This window comes from Hermetia illucens, chromosome 1, assembly GCF_905115235.1.
Source record: "Hermetia illucens chromosome 1, iHerIll2.2.curated.20191125, whole genome shotgun sequence".
Lineage (NCBI taxonomy): Eukaryota > Metazoa > Arthropoda > Insecta > Diptera > Stratiomyidae > Hermetia > Hermetia illucens.
The window spans coordinates 11617449-11632598 of record NC_051849.1 but is presented as its reverse complement, the minus strand read 5'-3'; the positions used below and the strand labels follow the sequence as shown (position 1 = coordinate 11632598).

Sequence of the window (15150 nt, the reverse complement as noted above, 5' to 3'; positions counted from 1 at the left end):
TATGCGGGCACTCCTACTATCCCCCATTTTGAAATTTCTGTTCCGGACTCCCGAGAAAATTTTGAGCCCGGGGGAAATCCACCCCCATCTCGCCAGGTCTGGATCAGCTGGGTATTGGTTACCTCTTTCATTACTTTCTCAAAACTTTATGTTGTCCATTATCAACTAGATGCAGATTCGAAACTCCCTTAGTCAGCAAAAACACGTAACAATGAAAGTGTCTGTACCTTTTTTTGAGCGGAGGAAAATACCAATTTCTTCAAAGCTATTTCAGAAAATTGCAATGAAAGGGTTGGTAAGTCCTTGAGGGTTTAACGTGAGCATCTGTCTGGACGACTTAATCCCACGGTCTTCTTAAGACACGAATTGATTTTATGACTACAATCAGAGCCTCGCTGAGACAAGCAACAACGGTACCAGTCTATACCAAGTGCATGGTTTAGCATTGATACTGGTGGATGCAAGACCTAACTAAATCTCTACCGAACTAAGGAGTACGGCACCCGTGTTGAAACGCAACACCATACCGAGGCCCGAAGGTCTCTTCTCGCTTGAGCATAACCAACAACCCCCATGAAGCTCCCACTAGAGGGCCAACCGTATATAACCGGGCTGTATTCTCACATGCAACGGGAGTTCACCCGAAGTCTGAGAGTCCAGGGGCTATGTCGGTTCCCATGGTACCAGTATACCCCTGGTGAGGTTTTGTGACCAATTTGCCACTTCAGATGAGTCCCTGTGCAGACTCGGGTCTGATCGCTCTAATTAGGCCTTTGGAGCATTCGCTTACTGCTTCACGGCCGGCAAGCCAAAGTGTAGGTTCTTCTCTTGTTTGTGGTTTGGCCGACAGGGTTGCCGCCCGGTTTTCCTCACACCTCTGAGCACTAATGAAAGGGTTGAAGCAATTAAAATTTAGTTGCATACGCGTTTCCCACCCAAAATTGTATTACTACTGATTCACTAATGAAATATTTTCGTCTTCCAGCCGACAACTGACGCCAATTTTGAGTCTTGAAAACGATCTTGGAATGAAAGAAATTAAAAATTTGGTTGAGGTAACTGAATCATTATTATTATTCCGATATCTCGATTTTACGGTGAATGCTACAATCGCATTGATATTTACATTCCTATTTCAGATTCGTAACAATGGTCCAAGCAAAATCAGACATATGAAAGTCCTTATTCATATTCCGATCTCGTATCTAGTCCCCAACACTCAAAGTCGAATACTTCTAGTCGAATATAATAACATAACGATAAACGCTACTCACAACAATAGGACCATCAACGCCGTCTTTACACAAAACAACACAGTCATCATCCAAAATGCCATGGAAATATCATCAACTCCTCAAATAGTTGAAAATATGCAAGGAATGGATTTCGATTCATCAAAAGTCGGATATCCAGTTGAATTTGATCCTGGAAACCAGCCCGACAGTTCCGAAACGGATCTCTCCAACAACTTCAGTAATAGCAAGAGGCGTCGTCGGGCTACAGGAGACATTCCCGATATTGAGTATGACCAACTGACGCGATGGGATAATACCATCACTGAGATCAGGGAGAGTCTGTCGAGTTTGGTGTCTATCGACAAAACCGTAATGTTCAATTGTCACAACCCTGCGGATGCTCTCTGCATTGAAGCCTCCCTCGATGTAACCAATTTGGAAGCAGGCGACAACGTTGTTAGCATATTGATAAGTTACAATGTTGACCTTAATCAAATCGATAAAATCTTGACTGAAACGAAAGACTACTTCGTGATCACTACTCTTATTGACGTGACCAAACTGGACGATGAAGAAGGGTAAGTTGCCTTAAAAATGGCTTATATAATGCTTACATTGAATGTCCTCCCGTCTTCCTTCCAGAAAAACCATCAAAGTTCATAAATCGTACCCGCACAATATAATCTCGAAATACAAATTGGCAATGGTTCCATTATGGGTGTATATTATATCGATAATAGCAGGACTGCTGATCCTTGTAATGATGACTTATGGATTTTATAAGGTAAGACCATCTTGGCATCTCGATTTATTGATATAGCTTCAGACCCACACTACAATTCCTGCGCTAATTCCAAACTATCTTTACTTTCGAAATTTATCTAATTCTGTATTCCCAACTCCTCTAATTCCAGATGGGTTTCTTCAAACGCGAAAAGAAAGAGGAACTTGAAAAGTTGCATCGAAGAAGTCAGCGCGAAGAAGACGAATCCGAACAAAGGCTTACATAAGGTCCAACTACCGATTACCTTTAGATATTTCTTCATAGTTTTTAAGGATATTTAAAAAGGCTGTGCATTCCATTATAATTAAAATAGTATTTTGTATTTGAAACACAAAGATAGGTTTAAGTAGAATATGAACGAAGCGTACGAATTAGGAATACGAATATTTTCTTATTTTCTTTATTTGATTTTCTCACTCTGAAATAAATTATTCTATTGGTTTCTATGAAATGGATTAGACTTTTTTCATGGCCCTTTTTCGGTTGGGTCGTCTGGTTCGTACGCGGAGACTCAAAAGTCTTAAAAAGAGACGCCCCTTCCAGCCCCAGCCGGGCGAACATCAGAGCTAGAGCAGGTGCATGTGGAATTGGCTACTGTGGCATCTAATGTTACAATAGATAATGGTGGAGTGGAAATTAGGTCCACACCGGATCCTTTTAGGAGGAGTTCGAAGCTTGGGAGATCACCACCGAGAACAATGGTTCTTTCTGGTAATCGAGATTCGCCGCGGGACTCTGAAAGAAATACGAATAGTCCCTTAATCGAGATCATTCCTTGTGGCGTAAGGCGCGAAAGCAAACGGGAACATACCGGAATGGCGTTCGTTACACTCGGGGAACGAATAAATGAACTGTGCGAGTTCATCAAGGAGAAGCGGAATATCCACCAAAATATTCGAGCCTTGATAAGAGGCATTAAATTGTCTTATATCAAGGCACTCGAAGAAAAGAATTCCCAAGCGTCAGTTGGCAAGGTCACAAGGGAAACGCAGGTGACGCCTCCCCGTGATAAAGCAGGCGGGAAGACAGGAAAACGGGCTAGAGACGGTACCAGCGAGCCTCTTGGAAAACAGCAAGTCCCGAAGAAGAAAAAAGCCTCTTCACCAAAGAAGGCGGAGCCAGCGAGAGTACCCGCGAAAGTCGGTAATCTTACGATTGCAGCCACAACACCTACAAAAGTGGAAAAAACCAACGCCCGGAGGCCCGAACAATGGACTAAGGTGAGCAACAAGAGGAAAAAGGACAAAAAGAAGCTCCGCCCGGAAATAATAATTATTTCCAAGAAGGGAAATATGTCCTATGCCGACATCCTCCGAAAGGTGAAATCAGACCCGGAATTGAAGGATTTGGGGGATAGTGTGAGCCGTATCAGGCGAACACAGAGAGGGGATCTGATGCTGGAGTTAAGTAAATCCGCCGACAAGTCGGCCGATAACTTCCGCGGGAAGGTGGAAAGTGTACTTGGAGAGGAAGGTAAGAGCTCGGAAACAGGAGATAGTGGTTGAATGCAAGGACCTAGATGAAGTCACCTCACGGGAGGACATCTGTGCTGCGCTAGAGCAGCAGTTCAACCTTGGCGATATAGACCAGAGTGCCATAAAAAGGATGAAGAAGGCATATGGTGGCACACAGACCGCTATTATTAGTTTGCCGGCGGAATCAGCTATTAAGTTAATTACCGTGGACAAGGTAAGAGTAGGTTGGGTCGTGTGCAGGCTCAGGGAGCAAATCTCTCTAAAGAGATGCTTCAGATGCCTCGATTTCGCCCTTTTTGCGGCGGCATACACTAGCCAGCATGATAGGTCGAGGAGTTGCAGGAAGTGTGGGGAAAAGGGCCACCTCATCAAAGATTGCACCGGAGATCCACGGTGTATGTTATGTAGTGGGAAAGAGGGCGTGGAGGGCCGGCATATTGCGGGAAGCAGCAGATGTCCGGTATATAGGAGGGAGCTGAACCGCACAGGCAAATGAGATTGATACAAATCAATCTCAATCACTGTGAGGCAGCTCAGGACCTGCTCTCGCAAACCATTCGAGAGTTGAATGTCGATGTCGCGGTTATTTGCGAGCCGTACAGAAACTACGGCGGTGCGACTTGGGCGGTGGATGCATCTGGCAACGCCGCAATCTGGGCGTGCGGAAGACAGGCCATTCAGGAAGTCATGGCCGCCCCCCCCCCCCCGGCAGCTGGTTTTATAAGCTCCTCCTAGTGCAACCTTAGCACAATATGAGGAGATGTTAGACAGTCTGGTGTTGGACGCTAGAGACCGCAGCCCTAAAATCATTGCGGGCGATTTCAACGCGTGGGCCCTGGAGTGGGGAAGCCGATCGACGAACACCAGAGGTCAAATTCTGTTGGAGTCATTTGCGGAGCTGGACATCGTGCTGGCCAACGTTGGATGCGTGCCCACCTTTCGAAGAAGAGGGTCGGGTTCGATCGTTGACCTGACATTTGTTAGCACTTCATTGGTGAGGGAGATGGCTTCGCAAGTGAGTGAGCACTACACCCACATTGACCACCAGGCCATCTTCCTCCGCATTGGGAACCGGGGAAGCAGTCAACGACGCTCTGGAGGTGGAAAGGCTAAGGCGGTTGGCTGGTCTATCGGAGCTTTCGACAAGGAGACATTCCTGTCCGCATTGTAGGGAGCCCATGATCCGGATGGAACAGCGGTGGAAAGGGCCATACAGCTGTCTCAGCGTGTAACCGAAGCATGCGACGCTACGATGCCACGACGACGTTTGCACCACGGCAAGAGACCAAACTACTGGTGGAACACGGAGATCGCTGCCTTGAGATCCTCTTGTCTCCGAGCGAGGAGACTTTCCCACAGGACAAGGGGAAGCCCGGAGCACCAGGAGCGTGAGGAGGAATACAGGGAGCTGCGAAGCAACCTTAAGAAGGCCATTCGGAGAAACAAGCGGGAATGTTACCAGAAGCTCTGCATGGAGGCTAATACGAATCCGTGGGGTACAGCCTACCAAGTTGTAATGAAGAAGATCCGCGGGCGAAAATCACCTCAAGTGACATGCCCACGGCTCTTGTTGCAAATAATTACAACTCTTTTCCCGCAGTAGGAGCAGGACGAAAGAGAACCCCAACTGGCAGCTCAGCAGGACGTCTTTTCGATCCCTGATGTTACCGAAGAGGAACTTTGGGAAATCTGCAGACGTATTGGGGACAGCAAGGTTCCGGGATTGGAGGGAATTCCGAACAGGACTCTGAAGGTGGCAGTCAAGGCCAGACCAGGGTGGTTCGCAAACACATTTGAATCGTGCATGGCGGAAGGAGCGTTTCCCGCCCAGTGGAAGAGGCAGAAGCTGGTCTTACTACCGAAGCCCCGAAAACCACCCGGCGTGCTCTCTTCATATCGCCCTATTTGTCTCTTAGACACCATGGGGAAGATGTTGGAGAGGGTGATATACAACAGGCTGCTCCCGTTCATCGAGCTTGCGGGTGGTCATTCAGAGCGGCAATATGGATTTCGGCGAGCCCGTTCTACAGTCGATGCAGTAGCAAAGGTCGTGGAATTGGCTCGAAATGCAATGGTCATGGGCAAATGCTGTGCTCTGGTGACGCTGGACGTCAAAAATGCTTTTAACTCAGCCAACTGGGGCTGGATTGAGGGCGCTTTGGCCAAACTGGGTGTTCCTAGCTACTTGGCTCGGCTCATCGAGAGTTACTTTTCGGACAGACTTCTCCTGTACGAGACGGACGACGGGCCGAAGGGGTACATTGTGACAGCAGGTGTGCCTCAAGGTTCTGTATTGGGACCGCTGCTGTGGAACATAATGTACGACGGAGTGCATGGCCTTCGCGTGCCGGTGGAGACAACGCTGATTGGTTTTGCGGACGACTTGGCGGTAGTTGCAATTGCAAAGCATCCCGAGGACGTGGAGCTTTATGCAAATGAAGCCATTCATACCATCAAGTCATGGTTACGAATGGCCAAGCTGGACCTGGCGGACGAAAAGACGGAGGCGGTCCTCATTACCAACCGTAGGAAGAACAACACGGTTACCATCCGGGTTGGTAATCGTGAGGTCGTCTCAAAATCGGTTGTCAAATACCTGGGGGTGATGATCGATGCCAAGCTGAGTTTCAAGGGACAGTTAGATTATGCGTGAGAGAAGGCAGCAAATGCCAGCTCATCCCTTGCAAGGATGATGCCTAATGTGGGAGGGCCGAAGTATAGTCGCAGGCTACTCATCGCGGGAGTGGTGATGTCGATCCTGTTATACGCGGCCCCTGTCTGGGCGGGAGCGTTGAACCACGCTGCCAACCGGAGGAAAATATGTTCGGCATACCGGCCAATTGCGGTAAGGGTGTGCAGCGCATTTAGGACGACGTCGACGGAGGCAGTATGTGTTATCGCAGGAATGATCCCTATAGATTTTCTAGCGAGCGGGGCACACTGGCTCTACGAAAAACGGAAGGCAAATCCAGCCGAGGTGAATGCGGATTTCCGAAAAGCCATCAGGAGAGAGTTGTGTGGCAAGCGGCAACAACGATGGGATAACTCCGACAAGGGCCGGTGGACCCATACATTGATCCCGTGCATCGAGAAATGGGTCAACCGAAAGCACGGAGAATTGAATTTCCACCTGACACAGTTCCTTACGGGACACGGTGGCTATAGGAAGTACTTGCATCGCTTCGAGTTGGACGAGTCTCCCAACTGTCCTGAATGCGGTGCTACACTCGAGGACCCGGAGCACGTTATGTTCTATTGTCCCAGATTTCTACAACAGAAAAGGAGGTTGAACAGCATGGTGGAAGAGATGCTGAACTCGGAGAAAACTGGATGGCGGTAAATGAGGCAGTAGCCGTGGTGCAGACAAAACTCCTGGAGCTGGATCGAGCTCGAAAGGCGGCGCGACGGAGACGTGACATGGACGAGCTGGTATAGCGAACCAGAGCTTCCCCCGCGAAGTAATACTTCACGGTGGTCCCGCGGGGAGGGGCGGAAGAGTGGGAGTAGTTTTAGTGGGTGCAACCTAGCGCAGCAGCGTCTTTCTAAGATTTCCTCCTCCATCCATAAAACAAAAAAAAAAAAATATACCGTTACGGTCTTAAATATGGTATTCTAAGACACTTCAAGGCCCTGATGCAATATGGATTGTTGCGCCAACGATTATTACTAAAAACCACCCCCGGTCTCCCCAGTCTCAGCCGGGTGGACAACAATTCAGGTATTTTAAGGGTGGGTTTGGCTTTAGCCACTGGTAGTTCGGCTTTTTTTGCTTTCCTCTTTCTTTCTTTCTTCCACAAAACCAGGAAACCATAAGCCAATTCTCCTTCGACCTCAGCACCTTTACACAATCCTTCCTAAAATTTGGTTCAGATTTCGTCTCTTTGTCGTGAGCCTTGGAAGTGAAACATCAGATACTCTGGATCCTTCGGTACGTTACTGCATTCAGAACAATTCGGTGAATAATCCTACCCGAGGTTAAACAGATGCTGCTATAACCAAGCGCAGTGTTCTGTGAGAAACTGGGTAAAGTGGTAATTGGTCTCCCGTGTCTCCGCTTATACCCACCCTTCGAAGACTCGTCTAAGGTGCGCTGCCGGAAATCATACGACTCTAATCTTGTCGTTCTCCAGAGTTCTGTATGCTCCTCTATAAATCTTGCATGGTATAGCGCGCTTATTTGTTTCGCTAGGATGTCGGCTGGGAACATGCCCCCTGCGCCAGTACTGCCATCTAGGCTGGATTGGTGGGCTTTCAAAAAATGGCTAGCAAGGACGTTTGCTTTCTCAGGAGGGGCTATATTTCGTGGAAAGATGTTATTACTGTTGACAGTTTTGCCAATTCGCGGAGATATTTGCCTGAGCTGCGTTCGAGTTTAGCTTGATATTGGAAAGGTGGTTAGGGAGGTTGTTATTATATAAGGTCAAGATTCTTCGTGGATTGAGGTGTCGAGATCATGAATCTTCTCCTTTAGAGAGAAGTACAACCGAGAATATCTGTTTCTATATTGTCCGGAAGAGAAATGAGGTTACGAAAATTGAGGCAGAGGGTTGGCACGGATTTGTCGGATACATAGGAACAGTTCGACCTAGTGCCTACGAGCAGTTCATCATGAACTGCATGGGGGCTCAGAAGGCATGGAGTGCTTTTGCGTAGTGCATGAGCAGACGACAAGGATGGTCGAGTGAAAAAAGGTGTAGAAATCCCCTGAGGTCTAGTGAATGGGATTGCCTTGGTTCGGGATGGAGAAGCCCGTCTCTTGGCGTTCTTCCTCGCCATCACTTCGACGAAATTAGGCCACTTACTATAGTTGGCAAATTGGTCACTTGTCCCACAGTCTACGCACTTGGGACTTTCGTCAGGTGCCTTGGGACCGTCACCTGGCCTATCTATACCGTCAAATTCGATGCACTTGTACTGGAGGGGACAGTTTGATGCTGCATGACTGATCCGCTGGCACTGCAATACAATATTTTTTGCTTGCTCATAATCGATTTGAAGCGGACCAAAGTGCGGTTTATCGCCTTAACTGGAGTGAAATCATCGATCTCGAAACATGGGCGTCAAAGGAGAGACTAGCCCAGCAGTTTACGGCCCTTTTGCTTGGATTTCGAGGTGACGAAGGGTTTGGTGGACAGCGTACTGGAGATCATCATCATCATCAACGGCACAACAACCGGTATCCGGTCTAGGCCTGCCTTAATAAGGAACTCCTGATCTACGCCATCGCTCCATCTTAGGCAGGGTCTGCCTCGTCTTCTTTTTCTACCATAGATATTGCCCTTATAGACTTTCTGGGTGAGTTAATCCTCATCCATACGGATTAAGTGACCCGCCAACTGTAACCTATTGAGCCGGAATTTATCCACAACCTAACGGTCATAGTATCGCTCATAGATTTCATTGTTATGTAGGCTACGGAATCGTCCATCTTCATGTAGAGGGCCAAAAATACTTCGGAGGATTCTTCTCTCGATCGCGACCAAGAGTTCGCAATTCTTCTTGCTAAGAACCCAAGTTTCCGAGGAATACATGAGGACTGGCAAGATCATTGTCTTGTACAGTAAGAGCTTTGACCCTATGGTGAGACGTTTCGAGCGGAACAGTTTTTGTAAGCTGAAATAGGCTCTGTTGGCTGACAATAACCGTGCGCGGATTTCCTCATCGTAGCTGTTAGCTGTTTCACTTTCTTGGGATCTGAACCATGTTCCCCTTTGGGGGTTTGCTCTCTTGTTAATCCATTCAACCGTTGGTGTTGTTCTCCACTCCTGTTTCGTCCCTAAATGCCTGCGTTCCTTGATAAATTCGCAGAGCTCTATGATCTTGTTTCCCAGTGCGATAAAGCCTCTTATATAGCTCGGGTTTTTAAGCGTCGAAGTTTCCTCCTTCTGGTAGCCTCTCGTTAAACTTTTTCGACTAAGGGATTAATGAATAATGAATCCAAAATTAAATTGTTCTTTTCTTTCCACTACAAATTTTCGTTTGGTTAGTACAATTTCGCGGTTTCCTCAGACTTTCGGGGACTGCGGATCCATTTTGAAACGAGCCCTACGTGTTTGGTTTTGGAATAATTCTGCCTATACCAATGAGGTTCATAGATAGGAAGATTGCCACGAAACCCCAAAATAAGTGTCTTCTCCCTTTTCACGTCCAATTTTATTCTAAAATTTTCATCCCGACTATTAAGATTTTCTTTTCAAATCAAAATCATATGTTGATGTTTTTAAAGACCTCTTCTTGAACAGCATAGAGCATACTTTCAGACAAAAGAAATATCATATTTTTCTGCCCAAGAATATGCAAATTCTAACCTTAAACAATCTGAAAATAAATTAAACACTGCACGGCAATTGTATAAATTCGTCTTGGTGTTGAATTCAAATTATTTTTAATATGGAACAAAAGCTAAAAAATCATTTCAGGAGAAGGAGGAAGGAAGGAACGCTTTAAGAGAAATTATTTGGCAGTTAATTCTACTTCAAAGTCCTTTTGCAAGGCAATATAAAAAGAGATTAAAGTGAAGGATTTACTCACTTTGGTCAAATATCACTTCAGTCGCATATTAAATTGACACTTTACTTAGTCCATTTAGTGCTGGATCGCACTAATTGAAAAGAAAGTGTCCTCCATTTCTGGTGAAGTAGCACTAAATTGCAATTAATCGGTTCTAGATTTAGTCGAATTAGTATTCACAAAATAGTAAAAAATCAAGCTTCGAATTTTCGAAGGTTTTCCCAGATTAATTTAGCATCTGCAAGGTTACATATTGATGTCCTTTATATCTGTGTTTCAAAGGTAGTATATTAAAATCGATACACTGTCTATCTGTCTGTATGTCGGTCTGCCTGTCACACGCACTTTTCTTCAAAGCAGATAAACCCAACCGAACGAAATTTGGTAGACAGATGGAAACTATGAAATACGACGCATATCGCGAGTGACATGAATTTAGGTGGAGGTTAAAGGGGGCTCCCTATACATGCAAAGGGGCAATTTAAAAAAAAATCACCGGATGCAGTCGTATGGTGTATCAAATGCCTCGGTTAGTACTTTCCGAAACTGATGCGAAGTGCGTGAGTAAGGAGCCAAAATATGTGCGATTTTGATATCTACTCAAATAAACTTACTAATAGTATGTTACCAACGTGTCCAACAATGGAATGATCTCATGCAACATGGTTTCAAATTGAATCTAAACAAAACTGAATTTTTGATAATCGATCTCCATGAAAGAGGCACAATCACTGCCTGCGACAGTGATCTGCCTGAATTGAGCGATTTAAATATCTCGGGTCAACGCTATCAGCCAATGGAGAACAGCGTTATGAAATTGCAACCTGGATGAAGTGGCGTTCCACAACTGGTGTCCTTTGTGATCGACGTATCAACGTACGTCTCAAATCGCCGGATGACAGGGGGTCCCTTGAACTACCAGTTCCTTTCCTTCCTCCCCTCCCGTCGGTGAAAGGAATTCCCTAATTTGAAGGCTCCGCAAGGTGGGAGAGTTCGGAGACTAGCCCGAAGTAATGAGACAAATGGTTCCAGGTTAGCTCTCTGACGATGGGGAGGTGTTTAGTTGGTAGTCCAACGACGTACCGAACCGGGAGTTCAACACTCTGTGCGTAAATGCAACCTACTCTACCCCAAAAAAAACTGCGTTAGAAATTGGATTTAAGGTGTTCGTTGATGGATCAATCGCAAGGAATAGCAGTTGTCATTAGTCAGTCAGTAGTCATTCAAGCTGGAATGATCGCCTCATGCAACACGTTCTCAGATTGAATTTAAACAAAACTGAATTTTTGACGACCGATCCCCATGAAACAGGCACAATCACTGTCAGCAGCAGTGATCTGCCCAGAACTGAGCGATTTAAATACCTCGGGTCAACGCTATCAGCCAATGGAGAGCTGCGTTATGAAATTGCTTCACGCATTAACGCAACCTGGATGAAGTGGCGTTCCACAACTGGTGTCCTTAGTGATCGACGTATCAACGTACGTCTCAAATCTAAAATTTATCGCAATGTCGTCCGTCCAGTCGCTCTCTGTGGTTCTGAGTGTTGGCCGATTATAAAATACAATGAATGACGTGTTGCGGTAATGGAGACGACGATGTTACGTTGGACTAGTGGCGTGACATATTTTGATTACATCCGAAATGAGGATATCCGCGATCGTTATGGGGTTGCATCGATCGTGGAAAAATTGCGAGAGAGGTGTCTTCGATGGTATGGCGCTAACGAGAATTCACCTCCCAAAAAGATAAGACACCTTATATTTAGGCATTTTAGAATGGAATTCAAATAATAAAACCCGGTTCCTTTTATGATATTTTAATATTTCATTGAGCCTCCTTTCTTTTTTATAATTTCTACCATTCTTTTAGGTAAACTATTAAACAATTTTCTTATATATTTTCTGGAAATTTGGCCCCATGCAGAAATAATAGCGTTTTTTTAATTCGTTTACGTCTTCAAATTGCTTTGATTCATCATAAACGATTCGGGTCAGCTGCCCCCAACAATTCTCGAGACCTCGCTGGGAAATCGAGGACATCAGTATGTTAAAAAAAAAATATAAGGACAAACGGTTCCGTCCAGGGCAGAGGCAACTCATCAGACGCTGCCTCACTTCTGCCCTGGGAGCAACGTGACCGTGAGTGGCAAGAAACACAATTTTTTATTTATATAAACCTTAGCCTAACAGAATTTACAGACACAGAGGATGATTAAATAAAACATGAAGGAAGACTTAACGAGTTAACTCTTATCTAAATCATAACCTAAAAAAGAAAAGTTTACAGACTAGACTAACTAATTAAACGAATATATTGCCTAAAACATAAAAGGAAAGAAAAAAGAGGAAAGACAATTAAAAACCTCTTACGACTAAAAGTACTTAAAAACTACTTGCTGGACTTACCAGGGTAAGGCCAGGCAATTAAATTCCATTTTGGAGCCGTCAATGGACTGCTAATGGAGCTTCAATCTTTGCAGATTGACGCGACAAAGGCAATCATTTGGAGCCTTTGTTCCCAGATGTCCTTGGAACTGGACAGGGCTGGTAAAAAGGCCTTTAGTTGGCGACTGAGTTCCGGCAGGCTGCATTTAAACAGCTCCTGCGCCTTGCTACTAATGACCTCATGTGCATTAGAGGCTGGTGTCTGAGCAGGTGTTTGCTGGCTTTTCCTCAACGGGATGCCTTGGATAGCCTGGGCGTAGGAGCCGCCAGGGCTTATTTTAGCAGATTGATGATGACCAGCGCCCTTCTTGAAATTCAAGAAGGCGGAACATTTTCTATAGTTCGCCGGATGTTCTGTCGAACCACAATTGATGCAGGCGGGTTTCTCCTCCTGCGTTTTAAGGCATTTGCCTGGCGCGTGTGAAGTGACGCCCTTCACACACCTGTAGGGCATGCTGCAGTTGACCGCAGCGTGGCCGATCCGCTGGCAGTTCTTACACTGCATTACTTCTTTGTTCCTAACAGGCTCGAATTTAACGAGCGTGTTAAGAAATGTTTTCACACAAGCGGGCTTCGTCGTGTTGAACCCTGGTGAGAATGTTATGAGCCAGAGGTCGAGCGAACGATTCTCTCGTAGCGAGCGTATCGTCGCATACTCCCTGACGTCTGTGGCCTCAGATAAGCCGGCCTGCGCGACAGCGGTCATGACGTCGGTTCTCGGATGGAACCGATGCAAGCCCCGGATAACCATGTTAACCGGTTTCAAACTCTTCGGGGTGTAGGAGATGAAGCTCTTCTCCTTCCTTGGAAGGTAATCCCGTGTCTCGTTGAAGTCACTCAGTGAATTCAAGAGCACTTTGTTTTTACCGCCATTCTTTTTTAAAGTGTACTTGTCTGGGAGCGACTGGAGGTGCTCTGAAATGATGGTGGGCAGTGCTGCCTCGTCCTCGCATAGGATGATCGGCGGAATTCGCACTTTCCTGTTGCTGGCTGCTGCTGGCTTTGACGTGGCGGTGCTGATGTCGGCGGTACTCGCGGCGGCGGTGTTCGCTGACATAGCCTTCGAAGTGCACGGTTTGTTGGAGACGGGCTGAGAAGTGGATGGAGTAGTCCGTTCACCTTTTTCCGTAGTTCTAGGATCGTCATATTCAGGTGCTGAATGTGCGTCATCAGGAACTGTATCCTTACTGCTGGGTCATTCCGGTCCGTAGTGGTTGCTGTTGTTTGTTCTTCGTTCTCCACGGTGTCGATGTCCTCCGCGGCGTCGTCTTCGAGCGGCGTGGTAGCGCGCTTCTTACGCTTCACCTTCACCCAGGTCGACATCCTGGGGAAAAAAAATAAAAAATAATTAACGAATAGTTACCTGTCCGACTAACGTCGGCCGATAATGATGGACTCCGTAGAAGTCCAAATGTTGCTTGCGGCTTCCTGCCGACCGGAGTCGGCTCTGGTTCCTCGATGCTCAGTCCGTGATAATTCAACTCTCAGATCCGGAGAGCCACGTTTGCACGCGGCCGCTGCTACGACTGAAACGCGAGGGTGAGTGGCAAGAGATGGAAAACGCTCCTTACATATTCGGAAAAACACACCAAGGGTGCGAATTAATCAAAAAGAAACCGCCAATAGTTTGAGCATAAGCTAGGCTAAAGCTAAAGAACCAAAAAATGTGAGAGTAAGTTGCTCTCCATTTGGTCCGGTCCAACATCAAGTGGATGTGGACTCAGGATCCCTCACTTACCCTAAAGAATCAGTATGTTGCTGCTGAAAATACTGCTTAACGACCTTTGCACTATGAATCGCAACATTATCTTGCTGGAAAATGAACAGCTGATCCGCGATTGCTCCCAAATTGCTCACGTAGCATTTGCACATACCGGGAGCTGTCTATTTTCCCACATAAAAACCGAATAGTTGACCGCCCATTGTATTCAACAGCAGCCCAAACCATTACACTTCCACCACCAAACTGTCTTTTGCTTATCACTCTCTCTTCCTTCCTTAAATCATGGAAATAATAGCTGAAACCGTCGGGTCCGTCGAGGTTAAATTTTTTCTCGTCAGTAAAAATTACACGGCGCCATTTTTTCTTCCAACGCAAGTGAATTTCTGCAAAAGCCGTTGTGGTCAGTTTGTATTTTTCTGTCAGAGGGGGTTTTCTCTGTAATTTGTGGGGCTTAAGATGCTTTCCTCGTGCAATAATGTTTCGGACATTTCTAATGGCAGTGCCAACGCCTGCCTTGCCCACGATTTGCCGTGCGGTTAGCGTAGAATTTGATGTTAATATAATAATCCTCCGTTAAGACCGAGGACTTACTGCCCTTGGCCGCCATGTACACATTTTCTTCCCATAATTTTCGGGACCCCGAATAACATTACGGACGGCACATCTGCTGCGGTCCGTAATCCGAGCGATTTCTGCTAGGGACTTACCAAAAATCACCTAAAAGCCAATTCTATTGATACCTTACGTCTTTTTTACTGGTCAAATGTTCACACTTGAATGACCAGAGAATGATTTTTCCTTGGTTTTTACCTACCTGAAATTCGAATTTCTTCTTCGGGGAATCCCTCAGTTAATTACTCAGGAAAATCTAATTCGGCACCGTTATCTCGGATCTATACACACCTTCTTGGAATTGTTTTATTATTTTGGGATTTTATGATATCGCTCATAGATTTCATCGTTATGTAGGCTACGG

At 46.0% G+C, this 15150-nt stretch overlaps 1 protein-coding gene across 1 annotated transcript in view; it reads left to right on the top strand.

Moving 5' to 3' along the window:
- The window catches only part of LOC119646519 (integrin alpha-PS3), a 53022-nt gene extending 50552 nt beyond the window's left edge, over window positions 1-2470 (top strand). Inside the window, exons 12-15 of the mRNA XM_038046979.1 lie at window positions 986-1055; window positions 1140-1813; window positions 1878-2019; window positions 2150-2470. Coding sequence (XP_037902907.1) covers window positions 986-1055; window positions 1140-1813; window positions 1878-2019; window positions 2150-2245 — 982 coding nt within the window. The 3' untranslated portion in view covers window positions 2246-2470. The remainder of the gene's footprint in view (window positions 1-985; window positions 1056-1139; window positions 1814-1877; window positions 2020-2149) is intronic.
- Window positions 2471-15150: the final 12680 nt, after the last annotated feature.